General features: G+C 40.5%; 2 protein-coding genes across 5 annotated transcripts; both read right to left on the reverse strand.

Moving 5' to 3' along the window:
• Positions 1-4203: 4203 nt before the first annotated feature.
• On the reverse strand, positions 4204-7039 carry LOC129182958 (uncharacterized). Its single transcript, XM_054779652.1, has 6 exons — positions 6832-7039; positions 6615-6760; positions 6185-6246; positions 5958-6071; positions 4616-4714; positions 4204-4456 (listed from the first exon to the last, which is right to left on the reverse strand). The coding sequence occupies exons 1-6, from the start codon at positions 6937-6939 to the stop codon at positions 4293-4295; spliced, it is 693 nt and encodes a 230-aa protein (XP_054635627.1). The 5' UTR covers positions 6940-7039; the 3' UTR covers positions 4204-4292.
• A 7497-nt stretch (positions 7040-14536) lies between these two features.
• On the reverse strand, positions 14537-25185 carry fip1l1b (FIP1 like 1b (S. cerevisiae)). 4 transcript variants are annotated; one of them, XM_054779649.1, is made up of 16 exons: positions 24911-25184; positions 24556-24607; positions 24128-24242; positions 23938-24056; positions 23701-23765; positions 23498-23608; positions 21481-21611; positions 21225-21343; positions 20919-20972; positions 20319-20418; positions 20085-20241; positions 19893-19974; positions 17546-17598; positions 17223-17424; positions 16506-16652; positions 14538-16296 (listed from the first exon to the last, which is right to left on the reverse strand). In XM_054779649.1, exons 1-16 carry the CDS (start codon positions 24987-24989, stop codon positions 16155-16157), a joined length of 1728 nt encoding a protein of 575 aa, XP_054635624.1. In that variant the 5' UTR covers positions 24990-25184; the 3' UTR covers positions 14538-16154. The 4 variants fall into 4 exon arrangements, with proteins under 4 accessions (XP_054635626.1, XP_054635624.1, XP_054635625.1 ...); XM_054779648.1 differs by having other exon boundaries at positions 14539-16299; XM_054779651.1 differs by lacking the exon at positions 20919-20972 and having other exon boundaries at positions 14537-16296; positions 24911-25185.
• Between the last annotated feature and the right edge of the window lie 535 nt (positions 25186-25720).

Here is a 25720-nt window from a genome sequence, read left to right on the forward strand (position 1 = left end):
GTTAGTTATTATTAAATTATTAAATTGTTATTTAGCTTTGAAGAGGAGTGGTCGAGCATACGTCGTTGTGGAGGAGGATTAGGAGAAGTTATTGAAAAAGGACAAATGGTGGTCATCGTTAGACTCTTCTAAAAGAGGTAGTGGTCTGTGGGTGGTGTAGAATTAAGCAGGCCTATTAACTCTTCATAAACTTTAATCACACGCTCTGTCCGGGTTGTATCAATCAGCTACAATTTAGCTTTCCATTTAGCTTTCTCTGCCCAGCGTCTGTTGGTCCCATTAGCAGTGTCACAGTGCCCTCTACTGGTCAAGCATGTAGCAGTATAAATACTGATGGAGCGACTAGAAGGCAAAATAAAATAAAATATAGACCAGTCGGCTTGTGTTCCAATCCGCGAATGTTCGCAAGTCGGATGTTCGTAAGCTGGGGACCTAGTGTATAGCTGGAGATATTTTTAGGCACGTGCTAACAATGGAGATGACTACTTCATTCACAAATATCTGAATTTAGCAATGTTACAACATTTTGACATGTGTAAACTAAAGTCTGGGATTAATTTGATATGACAAAGCATCACTTGAACTTTAATTTGATACCTCATTCACTTCTCTAACCCAAATATTAAAGAAGTTAGAGCGGATTTTATACCGGAAAATAGTGCCTTCGGTCCTCATTGCTTTAACAGTCGAGCCAAAAGCTGTGTTCGACCCACAGACAACAGTACTACAAAATATATAATAACTTAGGCTGTGAAAATCTGTTTTAAAAGTCAACAGAGTGGCCATTTAAATGTCTTTTTATGATCAAAAAGTCCAAGGAAGAAATTCAAGTGTCATATTTTTCATGTATATGCCTCACACTGCAGTGCAGTGTATTCCTTTTCACCCCCCACTCACCACAATGCAAACGCGACGTGTCGTATTTAGAATAAAAAAACACAGAATACACAATTTTAATGACATTTCAACTGCAGATAGATATTCAAGTAAATTAATATTCCATATGACGCTGAAGTTATTCCATATACATTTTATCTTCTTATAGGTCCCGTCCATGAGTTTGAAATTGACTTTAAATTGTACTTAATTTTCCTAGCATGAATTGACTTGGTGTGGTCCAACACTCAATATAAATCCGATATAAAATAGAAGATGATGAAGTTATCTACCTAACAAACATGTATACGAATGAAAATACACCAGATATCATATGAAATTTTTTAAGGACGTCCGCACGGAGTCTCCTACCGAGTGCGTACGCTCACTTTTGATTTTTTCATCGCTAAAATATGGGTTGCTCGTGAAATGTTCTGCTCTTTAAGCTTCTAAAATCTTGCCGGCAAGACGTGACAATACGCCATTATAATAACCATCACCCAAGCAATGTTATTATTCCTGACTCTAGAAAGCCGCACACAGGTTTAAAGGCAAACTTTAGCTGGTGGACTTTTTCACACAACTTCTCTCCGTTAGCTAGCTAACAAGCGAAAAAGATCACCACGCTAACAGAAGTCTATGTTTGTCAGCTTGAAATTCACATCGGTTTTCCTAATTGCGTTGAGACTTACCTCTTCTTTACGAACGATTAAGCTGATGTTGTGCTCGGAGAAACTTCTCAAACGACGATCGCTGTCAAAATACGCGACTGAGCACTGTTGCCAACCAGAAAAGTAGCTGTTTGCTGTCCTAGAAGTCGCCAGATGACGCCATTGGCTAATTTGCATATTATGTTTTATCAGATACTTGACGAAAAAAACAGAACCTCATGGGAGAGACAAACAAGCGGGTAAAACACCTTAATTACATTTAGAACTACAAGTAAACTTGATCACTTCATACTAATAAAATACAGTCAAACCTGTCTTAGCGGCCACCTGTATAGAACGGCCACCTGCCTATAGCGGACACTGAAAAATCCCCCGCAGCAAATTTACATGTTATAGACCCTGTGTATAGCAGTCACCTGTCCAACGCAGCCAGCGGCCACCCATTTTGTTTCCCTTGGTCAATATCTGACCGCATATAGCGGCCAAATTACCAACTCAAGTAGAAGCTTCATGCACGAAAAAGTTTCATTTTTCAATCAATGAAGCCGTTGTGTGTAGACTTTAAATACTGAGTCCTAGCTCAGTCACAATCATTCACAAGATCCACACAAACTGTCAGTTGTTCCACATAAAAAAGCCGTCTTCTTTTGAGCTTGCTATTTCCTGGTCAAACATGTAACTTTAAGAGCATTTGCACCAAAACATTACCGCAAATTAGGCTGGGAACAGGACTCCCAGCGACGCTACAATAAAAAAAAAAACACGCTAGCATGCATGCGGCAGCGGAGGCAAAACTGAGTTCGGTTGTACTTAATTGAAGTATTTTAGAATGTACTCACGTTATTTTTGATCAATCCTCATCCACAAATCCATCAAAGTCCTCATCTTCTGTATTCGACACAAAAAAAGCCGTCTTCTTTTCCGTTCGCTACTAGTCTGTTAACTTGTCAGTGTTATTCAGCTCCGAAGCAAAGAAGGAAACTTCTCCTGTTGCTTCTGCCAACTTTATTTATTGAACGCGGCCACCAGACAGCAGCTCAGAACACACACACATCTCTCAGCATCGTCTCTCCTTCCTGCTTGCCCACAAGGCAAAGGTTAAACAAGCCCCACTACATAGCTGTCCAGCCAATGCCTGTAAGAAATGACACCGTTTATTTCCTGGTGTGCACTGGTCAATACTGTAATGCCGCTTGTTGTGGGGAAGGAGAGACTCACGTCGCCGATGCACTTTAATGGCTTTATTAACAGCGGAGAACACTGCAGGACTTTACATCCACGCCAACATAAACACACTTCCCAACTCTCTCCAAACTCACAGCTAGCACTGAGCCTAGCTCTCCTGCTCGGGACGCCCACCGTCACTTCCTGATGAACTAAAGCTGTAATGACACTCTGCCGTATAAAAAGTAAAATATTAAAAAAGACAAAAGACATTACTAGCACAGCTTTGTTCTGTGGGTGGTAGATAATAACAAGCCTAGTGCTGTACAACATTTATCCGCAGTCCCACAGTGCCCTCTACTGGTCAACATTCATTTCACCCCCCCCTTTTTTTTTTTTCAACTGGTCAACATTCAAAATGGCCGCCAACCTGTCTATAGAGGCCACCTGTCTATAGCGGCCGCTTTTGCAGTCTCCCTCTAGTGGCCGCTATAGACAAGTTTGACTGTAGTAGTAATTTAATGAACATTTAAGAAACATTTACGTTTTGGATCCCGCTCTGTAAAACAGGATTGAGATCCACCCCGGGGACATCGCGCCTCGCACACGTGTGATTCATAGATGTGTGGAGCTTCACTGAGCTAACAGCATGGGGCTTGTGACTGGTTTGGGGGTGGGGTGGATGTCTTAGGAGCACCTGCTGCTGCTCAGTGACAACACAAAGTACGGATCAATGCGTGCTTTCACTTTTAAGTCCTCAAATACCAGAAATCCCTCCAACAACTCCAGAAAAAGTAGCTAGATTTGTCGCTCTTGAGAAAATATGTCACCAGATTTTGCAACAAAGTTTCCAAGTTGGCAACACAGCGCTGAAGCCTGTGCGGTTTTGCATTACGCATGCGCGAGCTGACCATTACCTTGTCTGCTTGCTAGCAGTGCAAATCAATCCATTACCAAGAGACGGGGTGCATTGTTTTCCAGGACAGAAATAAACATGTTAAAGCATTCCTCATACATTGTCTGGTTTCGTGTATATGAACAGTCGCCATGGGAACTGTAATCATATAGAGTGTGCTTTCATCCAAAGCTCTATTACTCCAGTAATAGCCTGTCACGTTTGGCCCAACGGATATGTTGTTTCCTGGGGAGGAAATTACCGGTCACGTCTAGGCATGGTCGTGGCCCCAGGACGCAGAGACGGGAGTGTAGTGCAGGTAAAAAAGGTTCGTCACTCCTGCAGGTGGGCAGCAGAGCCGTGGAGCCAGGACAGGAGCTGGTGGTGGCTGGCGTGGCCAAGTCCGCGAAGCAAGTGCAGGAGCAGGCGCACAGCTGAGGGTACTAGCCCGCCCGCATTTTGAAGCTGTACTTAGAACCTCGTTAGAATCCAACAGTGCAAAATGTCAATTCTTGTTTTTCATCTTCAAATTTGTCAACTGGTCTTAAAATTTGGATCAGGAGTGTATTTTCAATCAAAGTCTTGTCACTGAGCTGCTCATCATTAATCATGCATTTATTCACCAATATCTTTTGGCTGTCAAAGTTATTATCTTTTATTGTATCTGGGTCACTCTTAGGAGATGATTATGCAGGTGGCTCAAAGTGGCTAATCAAACCCAAAAGTGTCTTTATTCCAGCTTCACTGCTGACCAGCTTCTCGAATAGTTTCATATATTCTGAGTCGGAATGAGCAATCATGCTGGTCAGGTCGGTGGTCTCTGTGTCTTTTGAGTCGTCTGGACAAAAGCCTGTGGAATTTAAAGAAAGAAGAGTGGCTGAACGAAAGTCATTCCTGGGAAGACAACAATCAATCAAATCTGATTTTCTGATTTCAAAGCTATTAGTTAACATCCACAGCCTCAGAGTGAACACGTTATACAAATAATACAAAAGTTCAATGTTCTGACCTTTTTCTGAGTCCAGGATGGCTGGTGGGGGTAAGTTCAGGCAGTCCACCTGTCTCTTAAACTCGTCCATCTCAGCAGCCAACACTTTGGGTCGCCTGGCTAGTAAACGCAAGAACATGGCGTTTAGAATTATGTCAAATATAACACTTTATCATCACTTAATCCCGTGGAGATCAGTCACTCTCTTTTATTATTTGTAATATTTGAAGGTAATGGTACCACGTGATTTACCCCAGCCAATCAGCTCTGAATAATGAGTATAATAATAACCAAAGTACAAGTATATAAAACTGGAAACTGAAAAGTTGTTTTTTTTTTAAGTATATGTTAATATTTTGTCCCATTTTAAAATACATTTCTAAGAGTATTTTAATATTAGGCCCTGATGTGGGTCAATGATTTTCAGCAACATTGATTTTTATGTATTATTTTTGTTTGTAAAATGTCAGCTTCCCAAAAAACTGCTGTAAAAAGATTACATATTAGTTCTTTTTTTTCTACTTTAAAGGAGTCAGTCTTTTAAAAGTACTTCAGCCTGAGATATACAGTACACATCAAAATGTTAGAGACACTTTCTCATTGGACACAAAAATGTCTCCAAACTTTTGACTGATATTGTACATATTAAATATAATTTTTTTATGTGTACATATGATTATGCTAAGATAAATGTGAGATTAAAAATGGCATTTTCAATTGTCGCAAGGAGCAAATGTCGTTTTTGTGTACATTAGATTTGCACGGGGCTACGCTTGAGACCACCTGCAAATAGCAAATAGCTAGCTTGATGATGACATTCTCCTCCGATTTTCTGATCAACACTTGCAATAAACTGTTGTAATTATTAGATCACATTCAGGTCCAGAACCCTCCCCATCTCTCTTCAATTGCCATTGTTCGCTTGTCTGTTGTAATTCTACTCAAGATTTACAATCATACATTAATTTGTATTCACCAAATTGTGACGCCGGATTGTAGCAAGTTGACTGTAGAAGCTAGTTTTTCCGTTGACCTCTACTTATTGAAACCTTCCAAAATGGCTTGATAACCAAAAAAAAAGTTTTACAAGTTTCTAAAGATGATTTCTTAAAAGGGAAACACTACCAAATACTTCACTACAAGAAATGTGTGGTTAAAATAACGTGGTGAACCTAGGGAATAAAAATTTTAATATTCTTTCCTCCCAAAATATTATAATACAAAGAAAAGATTATGCATTAAAATGTTATGCCCTTACTCAAACCTCTATGAAATTGTTTTCTTTAATTGGCTGTTTATTAATTTATTATTTTGTAGGATGATTCTTATTCTTATTCTATGGCCTGTGTGAATGTGCCCTTACTCATCAGCTGAACCCCACTGAACGTGCTTTCCCCGATGGTATAATTGGACAGGAGAACCATGCAGTCAGAGCAGCTGGTCGTCAGAAGAACCTCAGAAGCAACAAGAGGATACGCTGGAAACCAATCGCAAACACAAAGACTCTTTGTTTACATACTTTCTGTAGCCCAAAGTTCAAAAATATGAGCAGGAACAAGGCCGATGTGAATGTTTACAAGTCCAACTCACCCATCGTGAGAGTGTTGTTTGCCAAGGTCATCTTAGAAGTCACACTGTAGCAGCTGCCGAACCTTTTTTTGGTGGGGGGTGGGGGGTTATCTCGGTTATCTTACGGCCAAACAATGCACCTAACTAACTAGTCAGTTTAGTCCCACTTATCATTCCACAAAATCAAATGCCCAAACAAAGCATGCACTGCACGTGTTGGTGAGAAAGGGTAGTAGTTCTTTTAGAGTTGGGACACTATACAGATTCCGGCAAGGGAATCCTTTAATCTTTATTATGTGTGGGTAAAGAACTATTGAATTCATGAGAAAATCGTACCCTTTCACTGGTCACATTCTTGTATCATTTCCAGCCATTCACCGACAAAAAAAGCAATTTATGCACAATTTGGCCAAGCTATGGATAATATCATAGTCAAGCATAGTTACTGTACATTTTCTGAAGTTGACGCACACTGATGGAATCGCTTTCATTGGCAGGTGAGACTTCCCCCCACACATTCTCCACAAACATCTTCGTAAGCATTTTGGATCCTGGAATGTTAGTGCTCTCCGCTGCATACGTCCACCTGCCCAAGAACTGCAGCACAGAGAGGACATATGATCACATGCATAGACTGTGGATGAAACCCCCAAAACAAATCATCTTACCTGATCCCGTCCTTGGATTTGCAACTGCTGGGTCAGCGTGCCACAGTCAGCCAGAGGAGCTGATTGCCCGGCAGCCAGAAGCACCGCAGCAAGAATTAATAAGAACATTGCAGCTTAGCACGTCTACTTACTGTGTGTGAAGATCTCGGCGCTGTTCCGTCCAGACTGATGGATCGTACCTGCTCCCAGCTCAATAAACTGCACGCATCAAAGTTCAATCCCTCACGCCGGGAGTTGTTTGTGCATGTTTCGTCATGTGTTTGCGATGCAGTCGAAGGTCTACTAAAAATCTAATGTCTATTAAAAGAGGCCATAACCTTGGGTACCCCTGGAAAAGACGAGCGTACTTAATATTGAGTGTAGGTCTGTGCATGCCTACATTGTATAAAGATCAAGACTTTTCTGTGAGTGAACTTTAATAGTAAATCATAGCAAGACACTCCCTACAGATAGGTTTGATTTGTAGATATTTGTTATAGATAGCACTGTAGAAGTGTTTACCCATACAAAGTAAATCAGTTGACAAAGAAGTCAAAAAGTTTGTCCAGAAGCCTTGCAACCCCATGCGCCATCTTGCTTTCGAGCAATGAGTTGAAGGCGTCAAGTCCATCTGAGGATTCAGTGTTGTCTGGGCAGAGCTCTGTGCAGAATATCGTGTCTCAATATACATAGGGTGACCAAGTGTGTGTATATGTTTGACCTGACGCCTCTTCTCACCATTGTTGGGGTCCATCATGAGTGGGGAGGGCATCTGAAGACACCTTGCTTGTTTCCTCAGCAACTCTACATCAGCAGGTGAGACGCTCCGTTGCCTGCCTGGAAAGCAACCAAGCAGCCATCATCTACTGAGTAACAATCAAACTAGCAACAATCAGCCAGGCTTTAATTAACAACATTGAAAACAATGCAACAATTAACTAAACAGCATTCAACAATTAGCCAGGCTATAATCAACCAAGAAAGAGCGATCAGCTAAGAAACAATCATCCAAGCCAATAACCATCAAATCATCAACAGCCACAACTCAACGACTCAACTAGTGGTTGAACCAAAGGGGCGTACTGCGAAGCGAGTTCAGTGTCCGTTTATTGAGAACATGGTGGACCTGGGCGCAAGATAATTCGAGAGGCTTCTTTGAGATCACAATGATCCGCTGAAATTCTCTATAAGTGATATAGATTTTCAGCCGAGAGAAAATGCTACATTTGCTCACTTTTTGAGCTGAGCGTTAGGAATAAAATGCTAAATGATATATTAACTTGGCCAGTGCATCCATTTGGTTGCATCCAAGTACATAATACTTTATCAGCTAAAGGCCCTGTCACACCTTGACGATTTAGCCAGCTTACGCCAACGTATGAAAAATCTGGCCAATACGCTGGCGTACGTCGAATAAGTTATGGGTAAGTTTTGTAGATGTTAACAGCATGCCGGTATACGTCTAAGTCGTCCAAAAATGTTGTGCCTGCATAAAACTTTTCGACGTATGTCAACGTATGATTCATACGTCCCGCATCCACGGGCAATAAGTTATGCCATCGTTGACACCCGTTCACGCACGTTATTTGTAAGTTATGCACAAGTCGTAATACGTCAACATAGCTTGAGACAAAACTATCTTAGCTTGACCAGTAGAGGGCACTGTGACACTGAGAATGGAACTAAAATTTATTTTTTATTTTTTTGCGCTTTGTCAGAGAGAAGCAATGCACGTTTTAACCAAGCATTATTGATCACGTCAACATAAAGCACATAGGAGTATTTACATTCAAAAAGAATGGAGAGATACAGCATGTTACTGTCCAAGTTAGCGTTAGGTTTGATACACTGTTAGTACTGTGTTAATACTGGTCAAGTATGGAATCACAGGAGTGCCAAAATTAAAAGGGAATACGTGTGGAAATACAAAGAGAAGCAATAATAAAAAAAATACACAAATGTAGTCATATTCTTTTTCCATTTTGTTATTGTTTTTTCTGTATCGTCTTTGTTTTTTCCAATTTGCCAATGTTTTTCCTGTTTTGTATTTGTCTTTTCAGCCTCCGTCTCCTCTCAGCCAAAGCTTGCCAAGAAGACACAGTTTTGTCTCAAGGTACTGTATGTTGACGTATTCCGACTTGTGTGTAACTTACAAATAACGTGTGTGAACGGGTGTCAACAATCGCATAACTTATTGCCCGCGGATGCGGGACATATGAATCATACGTTGACATACGTGGAAAAGTTTTATGCATGCACAAAATTTTTGGACGATTTAGACGTACTACGACGTACGCCAGCGTATTGGCCAAATTTTTCATACGTCGGCGTAAGGTGGCTAAATCGTCAAGGTGTCCAATCAAACGGCAACCAAGTAACAACCAGGAAACAATCACATACCAACCAAGCAACAATCAACCAATCATCCATCAACCAAGCAAGAATCGACCACCAACGAAACCACACTAAGGCAGGCAACAGTGAACCACCAGATCAGCAATAATCAACAAAGCATTAATAAGCAAGACATGCAACACTCAAACAACAGACAACCGAGTGGGAATCAGTGCTGCAACAATGATTCAAGGGACGGGTGTGTCTTACTGAAAAGCAGAAGACTCCTAAAAGAGTCTTGGGTGGAGTTGACTTCTTCATAGACCACCAGACAGTCTAGGCAATCTGTCTTCAGATAGACTTCCTTCAGGTAGAAAGGATGCTCTGTGAAAGCACACACAGTAATATAAGATACATTCTGTAGTAATAACAGAGTAATATAGTGTTTTTTTTAATAGACAGTTGGACTTGATTCAGGCTTGTGTTGACTGACCAATCAACATGGTGCTGTTCTCCATTGTCACATTGTATGTTAAACTTGAACACTCGCCATAGCTGGACAGTGGGGAAATGTAAGTCACAATATTAGAAATAGTGGTCAGTATTACTTGAGCAATGTTTATTATTGTGGTTGTAGTGATTGCATCATACATTCTCTGAGCCTGGACAATGTTGAGCACATTGCTGCGGGAGGTGGCACTGATGTCCAGCCAGATGTTGTTCATCAGGAGGCCCAGAGATCGACTTCCTGGGAGGTCGGAGCTGCCTCCGATGTACAGCCAGCGGCCCAACATCTGTGTGACATTCCACATTACAGCATTTTTATACTCAAAGCAGGCGTTCACTTGCAACTATTGCACAACGGGATCAATACAAGACATCAAGACATTTGCATTCTTGCATTCCAATGGAATAATTGTGTACAAATGGTAATGGTAATGGTAAGTGTTTCATCTGATCTGAAAATGCATGCAAGTTACAATGGAATACATCACATCATTCAATTCACAATTCCACATGTCCAAAAGGAGTAGAAAGAAGCAAAGTCGATTTAATCCTACCCAACATCTGTTCCACATCTTGTGCAGTACATTTATCCACTTCCTGTATTCCATATGTGATTTTTTAAAAATACATACAATAATGATAAAGTAATGTAACAATTTGATGATGCAATTATTAGAATAAAAAATATATACATAATAATCCGTATAATAATAAATAAATAAGAAATAGAGACAAGCACAACAAAACAAGTTCAAGACTCTTCTTCCTTGTATTTTGCAAACACCACCTGCTTGTATTGTTTTTTCAATTCCCTCATCTTGGTGCATTGTTTGAGTTCCTTACTCAGTCTGTTCCATAATTAAATTCCACATACTCAAATGCCGTGTGTTTTTAGCTTTTTTCTCGCATGTAAGTGTTTCAAGTTTGTTTTTTCCCTAAGATCGTATTTCTCCTCTCTTGTAGAAATGTACTGTATGACATTTTTGGGTAACAGGTTATTGTTAGCTTTATGCATTATTTTAGCGGTTTGAAAATGTACTAAATCAGCTAATTTGAATATTTTTGATTTTAAAGATAAAGGATTTGTATGTTCTCTATACGCTGCATTATGAATTATCCTCACTGATCTTTTTGGCAGGACATTTAGCAAGTGAAGATTGCTTTTACTCCATATCTCCACACAATAAGTTAGATATGGTAATACCAACGAACAGTAAAGAGTGTGGAGTGATTTTTGATCAAGAACAAATTTTGCTTTATTTAATATTGAAGTCTTTCTCGCCACCTTATGTTGTATATTTTTGATGTGAGATTTCCAGATCATTTTTTTCATCTATCATAATCCCCAGAAATGGATTTTCGTTCATCCTTTCATTTTCCACTCCGTCTATTTGTATTTGGTCGTACGTGTCCTTTCTGCTATTACCAAGTAGCATTATTTTAGTTTTACTTAAGTTCAAGGATAGTCTGTTTTTATCACACAATCTTTTTAATATGGCCATTTCCTCAGTGACTTTTTTAATTAGCTCTTGTGTGCTTTGCCCGGAGCAAAAGGCATTAGTATCATCTGCAAATCGTACCAACTTGAAGTCTTACGTCACTTTACAGATGTTATTGATTGACAAACTGAACAGTTCTGGTCCCAATAGACCCCTGGGGTACTCCACACGTAATATTTAAACTTGCAGATGTGTATTCTCCTAGCTTCACAAATTGCTTCCGGTTTGCTAGTTAACTTTTAACCCAATTCAAAACTAATCCTCTGATTTCCAACCTTTCTAATTTTGTTGTTAGGATGCCGTGTTTAATTGTATCAAAGGCTTTTGTGAGATCCATAAATACTGCAGCTGCACACTTTCTGTGGCCTATAGCGTTAGTGATTTCCTCCGTGATTTCAGTCAGTGCCATGGAGGATGTTAGCTTAAACAAATGGCTATATGCAAAAGAAAGCAGACTTGCACTTACTTGTTCATTGCTGATGCTGATTGGTTTGAGCAGAGTGTCACAGCTCAATAAAGGAGCAGAACGCCCCACAGACAGAAGACCCAAGAAAACAACAAAACACTTCATCCTCATCAGCTCTTCCAAATGCTTTTACTCGTCTCGGAGCAGATGCTAAGTGAAGCAAAAAGAAGCAGGCTGATGGAGTTTTTTTTTTTTGTTTGAGCTCATTTGAGCTTTGACTTACACCAGGAATGGATGGAATTTTTATCCCGCCGCTACTTCACAGAGCAGCTTTGTTGAGGCGATTAGCTTCATTGAAGATTTAAAAACAAAAATGTGCTTAGTAAGAGGGATAAGTAAAGATCAAGTAACAGAGTAGTTTGATACCAGCGCTTGCTGTGTACTACTGGTCAATTGGCATGAGAGTCTTCCCTATCATGCGTGACAGACAGGCTGCTTGTGACGACTAAGTGAAGACCGATTGGAGGCGGTCACTGCATTCATTCATTTTTTTCAACATTTTGAAACAAAAGGCCTCAGTGCTGATGTTTCTATCTGCCCTTGCAGGACAGGTCAGTCATGGAACATTTACTAGTGCAAATGAACATAAAGTATTTAACATTAGTATGCAAACGTGCGCGTCACAGTTCAGCACTGGCAGTTTGCCAAAGCAGCAAGGACTAACAAAGGTTCAACTTAACTGTGTCAGATGTGAATTCCAACTAAACAAATACTTTTTTCTCAATGTTTGAACTTGAATATGGCACGATTGTAGACGACTATAATGTACTGTATACTGTATTACCCATCATGTGAATTTGTCATGCATTCCTATGCGGAAGTGGATGAAAGCACAAGTAGTCTGGCTGCCTTGTGGAGTTCAACATATTGAATATGTACTGTATGTCCAAAGGTAACCCGCCCCGCTTCACACTGCCCGCTCCAGGGCTCGAACACAGGACCTTTGCAATGGGAGACGAGAGCGATGACCACACGGCCGAAAGCCCGGACTGTGGACCGCACGTTCAGCGCAGCCCTCAGGGCAGAGGGAGTGAGGTTTTTACCAACGTACACTTGCACAGCCTCACAGGCTGGCATCCGTTACACAAATTCCCTGACATTTCTGGTGTTGAAATCTATGTGTCGTATATATAATTTTTGTTATATATTAGTATTAGTTATGTCATGTCTTATACACTACATATGGAAATGTCCAAATGAACTAATCATTGGTAAACAATGGAGTCCAAACACAAGTGGATATTTACATGAACACATCTGAGTCAAATATATATACTGCACAGTATACAGTACAGTGGTGTGAAAGTGTTTGCCCCCTTCCTGATTTCTTATTTTTTGCATGTTTATCAAACTTAAATGTTTCAGATCATCAAACTACTTTAAATATTAGTCAGTGACAACACAACTGACCACCAAATGCAGTTCTTAAATGAAACTTTTTGTTATTAAGGGGGAAAAAAAGAAATCCAAACCTACACGGCCCTGTGTGAAAAAGTCATTTCCCTCTAAACATAACTGGTTGGACCACCCTTAGCAGCAAAAACTGCAATCAAGCGTTTGTGATCACAATGAGTCTCTTACAGCGCTGTGGAGGAATTTTGGCCCACTCATCTTTGCAGTATTGTTGTAATTCAGCAACATTGAAGGGTTTTTGAGCATGAACCGACTTTTTAAGTTCATTCCACAGCATCTCAATAGGATTCAGGTCAGGACTTTGACTAGGCCACTCCAAAGTCTTCAAATTGTTTTTCTTCAGCCATTCAGAGGCTGACTTGCTCGTGTGTTTTGGGTCTTTGTCTCGCTGCAGAACCAAAGTTTGTTTCAGCTTGAGGTCACAAACAGATGGCCGGACATTCTCCTTCAGGATTTTTTGGTAGACAACAGAATTTATGGTTCCATTTATCACAGCAAGTCTTCCAGGTCCTGGAGCAGCAAAACAGCCATCACACTACCACCACCATACTTTACTGTTGGTATGATGTTTTTTCCTGAAATGCAGTGTTACTTATACGCCAGACGTAATGGGACACACATGCTCCAAAAAGTTCAACTTTTGTCTGAGTATTTTCCCAAAAAATCTTGGGGATCATCAAGATGTTGTCTGGCAAAATTGAGATGAGCCTTAATTTTCTTTATGTTAAGCAGTGGTTTTGGTCTTGGAACTCTGCTATGCAGGCCATTTTTGCCCAGTGTCTTCCTTATAGTGGAGTCATGAACACCGACCTTAACTGGGGCAAGTGAGGCGCTCTTGGTGTAATTTTGGTTGGCCGGCCACTCCTGGGAAGTTTCAACACTGTTCCATGCTTTCGCCATTTCTGGTTAATGGATTTAATTATGGTTCACTGAAGTCCCAAAGCGGGCCGCACGTTGGCCAATACAGGAACAGCCTGGAGATCGGGAAGACCTGGGTTCGATTCTCCCCTGGGCATTTCTGTGTGGAGTTTGCATGTTCTCCCCGTGTGCGCGTGGGTTTTCTCTGGGCACTCCGGCTTCCTCCCACATTCCCAAAAACATGCATGTTAGGTTAATTGGGGACTGTAAATTGTCCATAGGTATGAATGTGAGTGTGAATGGTTGTTTGTCTATATGTGCCCTGCGATTGGCTGGCAACCAGTCCAGGGTGTACCCCGCCTGTCGCCCGAAGTCAGCTGGGATAGGCTCCAGCATGCCCCCACGACCCTAATGAGGATGAAGCGGTATAGAAAATGGATGAAGTCCCAAAGCTTTAGAAATGGCTTTTCCAAACTGATAGATGTAAATTACTTTCTTTCTGTGGGAGGGCAACGGGGGGGGGGGGGGGGGGGGGGGGGGGGGGGGCAATCACTTTTCCACACAGGGCCATGTAGCTGTAATTTTTTTCTCCCTTAATAAGTTTCATTTAAAAACTGCATTTTGTGTTCAGTTTTGTTGCCATTGACTAATACTTAAATTTGTTTGATGATCTGAAACATTTAAGTGTGACACAACATGCAAAAAATAAGAAATCAGGAAGGTGACAAACACTTTTTCACACTGCTGTATATATGAAATATATATAAAGTAGAGCAGGGGTCACCAACGTTTTTCCTTGTGAGAGCTACTTTTACAAAATTAAAACGGCCGAGAGCTACTCATTTTTGTAACATTTATTTTAGTTTATTTTAAACCCAAACAAAGCAAATATGCTTGTTTTACCAGAACATTAACAAAATGCTGGTGTCCACAACTCACATTTTGTATTTCAGAATGCATTTCTTTCTACTGTTCTTTCATTATTAACCGCGGGCACCACGTTGGTGACCCCTGCGTTTAGAAATTTCCGCTCATGAAAGAGCAAAAACAAAGGTGTTGCATTTATTTGTGTGGGTACACTAGCACATCTCAATAAATGACAATACGATCCAAACGTTCAGCTCAGACTAAAAGCGCAATTAAAGGCTCAGAAGTTTTTGCTGTTCATTTGCTGATTAGAGCACAAACCAGTAGTTCACAGTATTAAACGTTTTGATCATTTATAATTTAATATACTGAATTTAAAAATAAACACTGAATTTGGGGGGTTTTATTTATCGTAAACTACAATCATCAAAACGATTAAGAAATGAAGAAATATTCAGTGTGTGGCAAATGTACAGAATTTTTCACTTTTTGAATTGAACTGAAAAATTATTTTCAAAAATATTCTAATTTACTGAAATGTGCTGGTACATACAGTACAGTATATACAGTGTATGTGTATTTATATACATGTCTGTATATATATATATATATATATATATATATATATATATATACACACACACACACACACACACATACATACATACATACATACAACCGCTGGTTGAGTGTTGTCATTTAAAAAAAATGTTAACTTTAAGTTTACTTGAACTATGTCCCATTTTTTGCTTTGACTGCCTTCAACTTTAAAAAATAAGGCCATCACTGGGCTTACACTTACATTTACTATGTTTGCAGATGTTATAAAATTGCTAATTTAAATAATGCCATTTTCTAACACTAAAATTCTACATTCTAAGTTTGAGACAGAACTACTAATTCTAATTAAAGACAAAATACATTATTCCAAAAAGACAACTTATCAAAAATGTGTCTTTTTAATTGAAGTTGACAAACTCTGGAACTAAGTGACAATTCTGTCTTCATACACAACAAAATTCAAATTGACAAATGAAGAGAAAGAAACAAAATGAGCATGTTCTGCCTAAAGAGTAGATATGTTGGAGGAGAAAGGAAAGAAGGCGGGTGAGCTGATGTTAACATTCAGCAAAATGGCTACTCCTTCACCATCTGCTTTGCTGCATCCATTCTCGTGGCGAGGAAAAACAGCAACAGATTGGCAGGAGAACAGAGATTGATGGTTAGAGAAGTGACAGGAGACATGGATCATTGTGACGTCCCAGTTTTGTTGGTCTGCACTTGTCTCCTCCATTTCTCTTTCTCATCTTCAGTGGGTGACATGGTGGGTTGGACAAAGAGACAAAGAGACAGAGAGACAGCGAGAGGGAGGGAAGGAGGGAGGAAAGACGAGGTTGTGTTCACTCCATGGCCTCCTGATTCTCTTGGTCTGCACCCATGTCCTCGCTGGTCTCTTTGCCCTCCTTGCTCCTCTTGCTCTTCTTGTGTTTGTGCCTCCGGTGGCTGTCAGCCTCTTCGCTGTCGTGCCGCCTCCTGCTGCTGCTGCTACCAGAGGGAGCGGGGCGAAGGCGGGGCGAGGGGGTACCAACGTGCACAGTTGAAGGGCACAAAAGATGTGAGACAGAGAAATCAATAACATTTAGACAAAAGGAGAGAGAGGACAAGGCTAAAATGTGGCAGTGTGGCGCCAAGTCGGTAAGAGGAAATGGGCGGGAGACGGTTTAGATGCCGAGCTTTAGATGCTGACATACCTGCGAGAGGACTTGTGGCGTCCCTCATCTTTCTCTCGGTGCCGTCTCTCCCGGTGTCTGTCTTCCTTCTCACGGCTTGTCCGCTCGCGATGACGATCTCCATAAGCACGTTCTTGGTATTCTCGGTAACGATATCGCTCCTCATCACTGTGGAAAGGACAACAGTGGTCAAATATCACATTGGCGCCTGTCTGTTAGTGCAATCAGATTACTGAGAAAAACAAACGGTGACCTGGATTGCAAGTCAAACCATTTTCACAATAAAGAAATAAAGGAGCAGATTATACTATTGATACTGACACAATTAGGGACATTAATATTGTCACACATGGGGTTGTTTCCCGAGAACGCCTTCCACTCTTCTTCTTTCTACTTTGTACAAGATATTTGTCTGTGTTTTTTTCCACATTTATCCAAAAGGACATTAGCGAGGTGTGAGGTGACTGATGTTGGACCTGAAAGAAGGTCTGCTGGCTCACATTCGAACTAATTCTAAGTTATCCCAAAGATTCTTAATGATGAGGTTCTCAGGTTCTTCTATATCAAACTCAAGCATGCCTTCATAGATCTTGATGGAACATAAAAGGGAGTAGTTCCCCAATCTGTTCCGAAAGTTAGAAACATAATTGTCCAAAATGTCTTCTCGGGCGACTTATGATATAAACCTTTCATATTGTGTATAATCAATGTACTATTATTACTATTTTCCTCCCTCACCTGGTGTATCCAATCCCTGAGGGGCTGTGCTCTCGTTCCCTCTCTCGATCTCTATCCCGCTCATGCGTCCTCTCTCGGGGCCGCTCTCTGTCCTTGTCGCGCTTGTCGTCCCGCCGAGAATAGTAGTCCCACGGTTTGGAGTTATCCATTAACGGAGGCCAGGCAGGAGGCACACCTCCGGACATGGGGGGAGGGTAGCCACCTGAAAATAAAGAGAAGTCAGATCTGTTTGAATGTTTATTTGGCAACAACACAAACAATGGAAGGATGTGAGTTTCATTTTAAGAGTCAATTATGCAGGATTGATAATAACGCCTACCCACCTTGAGGGAATGGATATGGAGGGATAGCGCGGCCATCATAACCTCCGGCATGGCTGTTGTAGAAATGCAAGAGTTAACATGTTATAGTTAATGATGCTCTGATTGATCGGCCACCGATCAGTATGGGACGATTTCCGTGGAAGAGTATGTGATCGGCACATGCTGATCAATGCCTTTCTAATGCCGATCATGAAAACCGATCACCTCAGGCTCGCACTATTGCAGCCTGAAACCTGTAGAAAACGCTGTGTGCAGTGTAATGTCTGGGGTAGTATCATCCTCTGCATTCACATCACATTTTTTTCTTTGCTGTTGACTGGAAAGGACGTTTATGGCTCTGCTGTTACTACGAGAGTTTTGAACTATTTTGGCTACACTTGTGGATCAAAACAGTTTGCTGACACCATCAACTAGAACTCAGACCGGCGAGAGGTACAGATTCTTTGAAATAAACAAGGTACAAGTGCTGACAACTGCTAGCAAGCCAAGATAACCAACTAACTCATGAAGTTCAAATCAGTTGCTTAGCAACAATGTCATTCGAAAAGCTAAATGATACCGGCCTTGGAAGTCCGGGTCCACAATCAGAAACAGGGCCATACTGGCCGTTTAATGAGAAGAGTTTGATATCATGTGGTGCCCCGAAGGATGTAAAACCGGGACCATTATCAGAAAGAGTGCCATACTGGCTGTTTAATGAGAAGGATGCGATATTTTGTGGCATGGAAACAGATTGAAAAAGTTAAATCACAGGTTGAGGTCAAAAACTTTGAGAAAAATAGAGAACTGGGCAATGAAATCCAGGTACTACAGGATGATTTCAAGGTACTACAGGATAATAATGCTACTTTGCGCACCGTTCTTAAGGAGGTCAAAAACGCTATAGAGGAAAATAGAGCATTACACAATGATATCAAAGTACTACTGGATGATAATGCTGCCTTGTGCGCCACTCTTAAGGAAGAGAGAGAAGCTAAGGAAAAAATCATTGAGCAAATTAATACAACTGAAGAGATGGATCAGAATGCACGAATGAACGATGTGGTCCTCACAGGGTTACCCAGTTACCCAGGTCTAATGCCGGAGCAGTCCAAAACAGAGGAAAACCAGATGAAATGAATGAACAAATTACAAATTTTGTACAATCAAAGGAGGTGGATGTAGATAAACACTACCGATACATGCATTGCAGTGTATGGCAGAAACACCACCACACAGGTCATCATCGTTAAGCCTTGGAAGGCAATTTAATATAATGTCATGTCCCTTCAATGTAACAATACCGACGCCTCGTGACCAGAATACTACATATAACTTGTCTGTCAAAATGTTTTAGCTAATATTGACTAATATTAGGCCATAGTCAATTATATTAACATAGTGAGTTGTTATAAGCATACGACAACTCAAATTAAGTTCACCAACAGGAAATTCAAAACCAAACTGCTGAAACGGGGAACGAAGCTAAAGGTACAAATGTCTACATGAATGAGTAACTGACAAAACGCAACACTGACATCGCCAAGAAAGAATGAGACTTGAGGAAGGAGGGAAAGATTCAAGGTACTTGGAGCGCCAACTGCAAAATTGACATCAAGCTTAATGGAGGGCCACACAGGCGTGTGGCAATAAACACTGTCTGCCATGAGAACTTGGCAGAGGGTGCCATTTGTGACAGTGATGTCAAATTTGTATCTTGCAACAAAAGCCATGAAAAATATGACAGTCAGAAGCCTAAGCAAATAATCTGAAAAATTATTAAATTCATCATACTTGATGACCAGCCTTTCTCAGTGGTGGGAGACATCGGCTGCTCTCCTACTTGGAGCCCCGCTGTGTGTTACCTGGAAGTCCTGCCATGAAGAGCTCCATCAGACTATCTACTCTCACATCGAAAGTTTCCAGGCATTTCATCCTAGTTAGTTTTAAGAGTGACATGTGTTCTCTTCAAAAAATAAGTAAAATATGTTTATGTCTAAATCAAGGTGATTTTATGGTTCCTTTTTTTGGTTCCTTTTTTTCAGATCATATTGGCAATAGCAGGGTGATGAGTGCCATCATAAATACATTGAAAAAGGTACAGTTAATCCCTGTGATCGGTATCGACCAATCTCATGATCGGTATCAAAATCGGCAGCATAAAACCCTGATCAGAACACACTGTGTCTTGTTTAGTCTATGGTTTGTTGCATTCATATAATACAAATTTCACATTTTGGTGCCTTATACTGTAGTGCATTATTCAAATCACAAATATTAAGCGATACATTTAAGTGTACGTATATTCCATTTACTGTAGCAGCTTGTTCACTGCACATTGCAAGCTCTACGCAGCTCATAACGTTACCTGTCCATAGTAGGGATGATAGAAGGTGGGGGACCACTGGGCGGAGGAGGAAACCCTGGAGGGGGTACAGTGATGGGCAACCCTGAGAGGGACAAAAATAGGAAGTAAATTAGAAGGTAACTGGTGTAAATATACCATACAAGAGATGTTTGCAGAAGATCAGCTAGTAGAGAAAGATTGCGTAGAACTTACTGGGTGGAGGGATAAGAGGTGGTGCAGAGCTGACGTTGGGTGGTGGGGGCAGGAAAGGAGGCGGCGGGATGTTTGGAGGGAGTGGACCAGGAGGAAAGAAAGTGGGCATCTTAGCAGTGGTAGACTCTGCCTCTGACGTAGAGCGTTCAGAGATCACCTGTACCATGACAGCAACAGTGTATAAATGCTAATTTACTGTTTCTTGATTAGACTAACAGGGTGTGTTTAAAATACCTGTATGTTGTTGCCTTCCAGGTTGTGCCTACGTCGCCCTTCCACCCTGCTGATAGTGGCTGTCTGTCCACCAATTACATCTATGCTACCGCTTGACTTCCTGGGAAAAGAACAAAGCAATATTCCAAGTAAAAAAAACAAGGAGGGATGCACACCCATCACTCCTCAGCAAACTCTGTGGTTCAACTAAAAGTGTGTCATATTTTTTGTCAGGCTTGTATTTTAATGTGGCATGTAAACATCATTTGTCTGCCTTGCTTAAAAAGCCCTATTTTCACTTTCGCCTTTTCATCCATCTGAGCAACAAGTAAATACTGTATTGTATTAGGGACATAGACTGTACATAGAGGTGATCCTTAACCAAAAATGTACAATATAAAAAATTGGACATGACTATGCCATTCAAGGTTGCTTACAAATGATGTTACGTTACATACAATCAATTTCCAAATGAATACAAGTACACACAGAAAAAAAGGCCTCCAAAGGAGCATGGGGTAATTTTTCAGTAAAGAAAATCACTAGACCCCCCCATTTTTTTTAAACACATTTCACATCATCTACATTTCACCTAGTTGGGACGAGGCCATGCCCACTTACGTATAATAGGACATGTCCTGGGCAGACGGGCCAGTCCACTGAGTGGGGGAGATCCTACCAGGGTGTAAAGGAGATGAGAGTAACAGACACCAACACACACATACGTTGGTGAACTTTTTCTTCTCCTTTTTTTAACCATCACAATTTCTGTCTGGTACTATAGTAGTTTAATGCATTTGCTATAATCTGTTACACCTTATTTCTACTTTATGTTTCCATTTCACCCCTTGGAAAACAAAATGGGGATTTTAGCTTTCTGTTGTCATCGAGACTGAAATGCCTTCAGCCTATCAGCAGAGGCATTACCTGGTGACCTGACTGGTGACAGACTTGTACAGACTGACTGGAGATGTGAAGTCGGGCTTGGAGGTGTGAATGGGAAGACTGGATATATCCTTCTCATTGCCTGTCCTGCCTTGCTGGACCTTGGATATTATAATGCAACAAACAAAAAAAGAAGAGGTTTTATTTCCTGTTTACTTACCATATGATATAGAAATGAATGATATTGCCATTAAAAAACCCCTACAAAGATGAGACACACTAATAGGCCCTCACTTACGGTGATTTTACTCGCCACCGAGCCTACAGTAGAAACTTCCAGGCCCATGCGCAGTCGCTTCTGTTTCTCACAGTAAGCCTTCCACGTGTCCTCATTGAAGCCATAGTTAAAGTAGTCAGACAGATCCGCACCTGCACACACATAGTAGGACCATAATCTTTGCATAAGTCAGAAATAGGCTACGACACATACGTCAGATAGCTGGAGTAAATTTAGCTTCACATGCATGTGTGTACTTGTGGAAAAATGTCTGGGCCTGGCCTCAGTATCAACCAAAAGAAAATAGTGTACCTCCACGTTAAGATGATTTTGACTTTTTAACATAATCTCCTGCGTGTACTGTTCCAAGTATGTGGCCAGAAATATCAATTTATGAAATGTGTTATTTAAAATAAGTACAGTCATCCCTTGTTCACCAGACCCGACCACAATAAGTGAATTTCTGCAAAGTAGGATTCAATATTAATAAATGGAATATTTTCGTAGTTAGAGCATAGAAAACCTGTTTACGACTTTGTAAATATGGTTTTTAACATATTAGAGCCCTGTAGTCATGAAATAACACCTCTATAGTCACCTTTACACTCTTATTATTCTTTGTTTACATTACATGGCGCAGGCTACAAGATCACCGCAGGGACATAAACAGCCGCCACTAGCATAGCAAGCTACCAAGTTAACTAGTTAGCTTCTCTAATTTACGTATTCTAAACTACTGTTACTACTGCTACTGCTACTGTTTCAAACGGAAAGAAAGACAAAGTAAGATGTATATTGTGGTCATTTGTCATCAGATGCAGGCATTTGAACAGAAATGAACAGTTATAATAAATACTAAGAGTTGAAGGAAATGCCCTCTGGTGAGCTACTCAACTGATGAGACGGCAAGCTACTGGTATTTCACGAGCTGTTAAGATCCCGTGAATGCATCACTATTTTAAAGCTGGACATAGTACATGTTTTTGTTGAACAACTTGGACACACAACTAGTGTTTTGAAGACAAGGCAATTATTATAATGGTGACAAGAGAGCAAGGTTGTTAAGTGACACTTTAAAAACGTTAGCACGCACCCCATGAATGTGACAGCCATTGTAGTTTTACTGTCACTGTGGTTAAAAAAAAAAGCCAGGCAAAATGTGTAAACAAAGACGGTAGAATAGTGAAACTTCAATGCGAGTCAAACGTGAGCAATCACACACACTGGCATCGATAGGCTTAGAGTGTAGCAAGCTACTACACTACGCATTTCACAGACAATTTTTCATTCTCAGACTAATAAGGGACGTCCCTTGTCAACGACAATACGCAACACATACTTTTATTTGGTCGCACATGCGCGAGCAGATGAAAAATTCACTCACAATGTCTCATATTGTAGTCTCAGTCTGGAGCCCTGCAAGGCAATTTAATATAATGTCGTGTCCCTTCAATGCAACAATACTGATGCCTAGTCACCAGAATACTGCATATAACTTGTCAGTCAAAATTTTTTTAAGTAATATTGACTAATATTAGGCCATAGTCAACCACGAAACAGCGATCTTTTGTTAATTAATTTTTGAAAGACCGCAATACAGGTAGCGAGGGAGCGATGTTTGAATTGCAGTGTAGCGAGGGATGACTGTATCTCCATTTGCAGCCAGAACAAAAACCTACTCCCTCTTTAGACCACTTTGTATTGGAGATGAGCAAGAACAAACAATGCACAGAAGAGTAGAGCTGACGGCTGTGACTTTTTTCAAATCAACAAACTTGGTTTATGAATGTAATGTGATTAGTGTGTGCAGGTCACAACCAAGTGGATGAATTACATTAACATAGTGAGTTGTTATAAGCATACGACAACTCAAATATCAGTACATCATAGAGAGCCATTATGTACAACACATACTGAGAGCTGTGAAAACAAAAAACAATGTTTGCTGTAATAAATCTTTCTAATAATAGTAATACGTGGCGTGTTTATATGTCACTACAGTGTACTACTGAGATGTTATTTGTACTTGCAAACATACCCGGTTTCCTCCAAGGTTTCTCCTCAAACAACTCCATATCCACTTCAAGCACAGGAACACCATTGATGTTGCCAGGAGCATCAAGATCGACTCCTTTCAGTTTTGCATTAACTAGAAATAAAAAAATAAGTGATTATATGTGTCTCTCCGCAAACAATGTTGTTATAGTTATAGTCCAGCAACAGGCTAAAGAAAAGAGTTACCTTGTCCATAAGATCTGGAGCCAGGTGTTTTAATGTTGAGATTAACTGGTGGGGTGCCATATGGTCTGAGAGAGAAAAACAATCAAACCCTCACAGTCACAAGCTTTATGTTCTGAAACTATTGGAAACATCAAAAATAAATGACAAATAAAACCCACATGTATAACAATACTAAACAGGTTTGTAAAGTAGATTACACTTTAGTGTGCACATGTAAACAGTATTTCAAAAGCATACGTGTATTGTGGAGCCCCAGTTTTAATGTCTCCAATGGTGACACGGACATCGTCGTCATCGTCATCACTGTCGCTGTCACTCTCCACATCATCGCCTGCAGCCTCCCCAGTGGCCTGTGACTGAAAACATAAATATGTCAGTCACTACTACAATCACTATCGCCTGTCAGTAAGTATGTAAAGGGGGCTACCTCTGAAGCCACGCCATTTCCCGTAGCGTGTGCAGCATCAGGAGGAGGAGCAACAGCATCATCATCAGCATCATCAGTAGCGGCTGCTTCCTCAGTGGATGCATCAGCAGGTGCACTGTGGACAGGCGGCTATAATTATCTTTACTTTGACTGATGTCATTATGAGTTGCAGTAGACCTCATTAACACAACGCACGATGCCTATAGAATGCATCTGTAACGTTGAAGTTTACATTGAAGCTTAAAATGAGTATTACAGAGGAAAAAGATGCAAAACTTTCCGACATTGACTTTCTCTCTAAAGTTGGGGAAATAAAAGTAACTGATTTAATTAGTGAATTGACCACCAACCAGCGAGGGCGTTGTCGTTCTGAACTCCCCTTTCAATAAATGTCTTATTTTTGTCTGTTTTAAATGCTTTTCAGATACCTGTCCGCTGCATTCGGTTTGGCTTCTTCCTCGTCTTTGCTCTCAGACTCATCTGAAAACAAGTGAGCGTGTGATTAATTTACTTGTGTCAATTGAATCATACACTGAAAGCCCAACACTGTTGCAAACACTTAACATTTCATTCAACGACGATTAAGCACGTACTCAAACGTATTTACTTGGGTCGCGCTAAGATAGCCATGGTTAGCCTAGCAGAGATAGGCTAACTATTTAGCAAATATGAATGTAGCGATGGCTTTACTGGTTAATTGTGCAATGACAAAGCAGAGGTCACACAAATCGACGCCCCTGACTAATGGGACAAATGACGTTAGAGAACATAACTGCCTTTTACCTCCATACAACCATTCTTCCTCTTCATCCCCAGCGTTAGCATCCGTGCTGGCTGGTTTGTCCGCTTCTTCGGCAGACATGTTTGCAAACCTTTAAAGCGGCGTTAGTCAAGCAACGATAAGAAAATATTCTATGTGGATAAATATGCGTAGTATTCCTCCCTTTAGTCGGGAAGCGAGAATGTGAAAAATTATGATTTCATAGATTCATCTCCAACGTTGTTGCGAGCCAGGCAGGAGGAAACCGGAAGTGATTAACAACGCTTTTGCAAGGTCAAAGTCTTGTTGGCAGAGTATAGGTCAGAAAAGACAGCGCCCCTAGAGGTGGAAATGCGCTAAACTGCGCCTTGAATGGTTTTTAATGTGGAAAACTTAAAACCAATAGTGAATTATGATTATTTTCACTTTTTTCCTTTTCTTTTTAATGGTGTGCTATAAATTAGTACTGTTGTACCAAATCATCACGTATTGATTGACTGATTATGTTTTTGTGATGTGTCTTTTTTTGATGGACTGTTTTTGCAGTTAGAGAAAACTCAATAAACAATGTATGCACTGTCATAATTTCATGATGCTGTAGACTGTCTTCATGGGGAGTGACAAACAACATAAAAATCAAACAAATAAATGTGAATATCAAAGCCCACAATGCCAGTAATGAGGGACATCTTTTAAGTAGACTGGCTTACCAATAAAACATCCAATTTGGTAACTTATCATAAAATCAACACATAAATGCTGTAGCACTTTGAGATTTCTTTGAAATGTAAAGTGCATTACAAATAAAATGATTTATTATTATTATTAGTAGT

The sequence above is a fragment of the Dunckerocampus dactyliophorus genome, chromosome 6 (genome assembly GCF_027744805.1).
Source record: "Dunckerocampus dactyliophorus isolate RoL2022-P2 chromosome 6, RoL_Ddac_1.1, whole genome shotgun sequence".
Classification (NCBI taxonomy): Eukaryota; Metazoa; Chordata; class Actinopteri; order Syngnathiformes; family Syngnathidae; genus Dunckerocampus; species Dunckerocampus dactyliophorus.

Excerpts from the sequence above, each read along its gene's own strand:
- fip1l1b (XM_054779648.1), bottom strand. The coding sequence starts at position 24,989 with ATGTCTGCCGAAGAAGCGGACAAACCAGCCAGCACGGATGCTAACGCT. Across the intron at positions 24,057-24,127 it reads GAAATGGCGTGGCTTCAGAG|TCACAGGCCACTGGGGAGGC; the intron begins GTAGCCCCCTTT and ends TTATGTTTTCAG. Across the intron at positions 21,344-21,480 it reads CGGTGGCGAGTAAAATCACC|GTCCAGCAAGGCAGGACAGG; the intron begins GTAAGTGAGGGC and ends ATAATATCCAAG.
- LOC129182958 (XM_054779652.1), bottom strand. The coding sequence starts at position 6,939 with ATGTTCTTATTAATTCTTGCTGCGGTGCTTCTGGCTGCCGGGCAATCA. Across the intron at positions 6,247-6,614 it reads GTGCGTCAACTTCAGAAAAT|GTTCGGCAGCTGCTACAGTG; the intron begins GTACAGTAACTA and ends CACCAAAAAAAG. Across the intron at positions 4,715-5,957 it reads CAGTGGGGTTCAGCTGATGA|CCAGGCGACCCAAAGTGTTG; the intron begins GTAAGGGCACAT and ends TGCGTTTACTAG.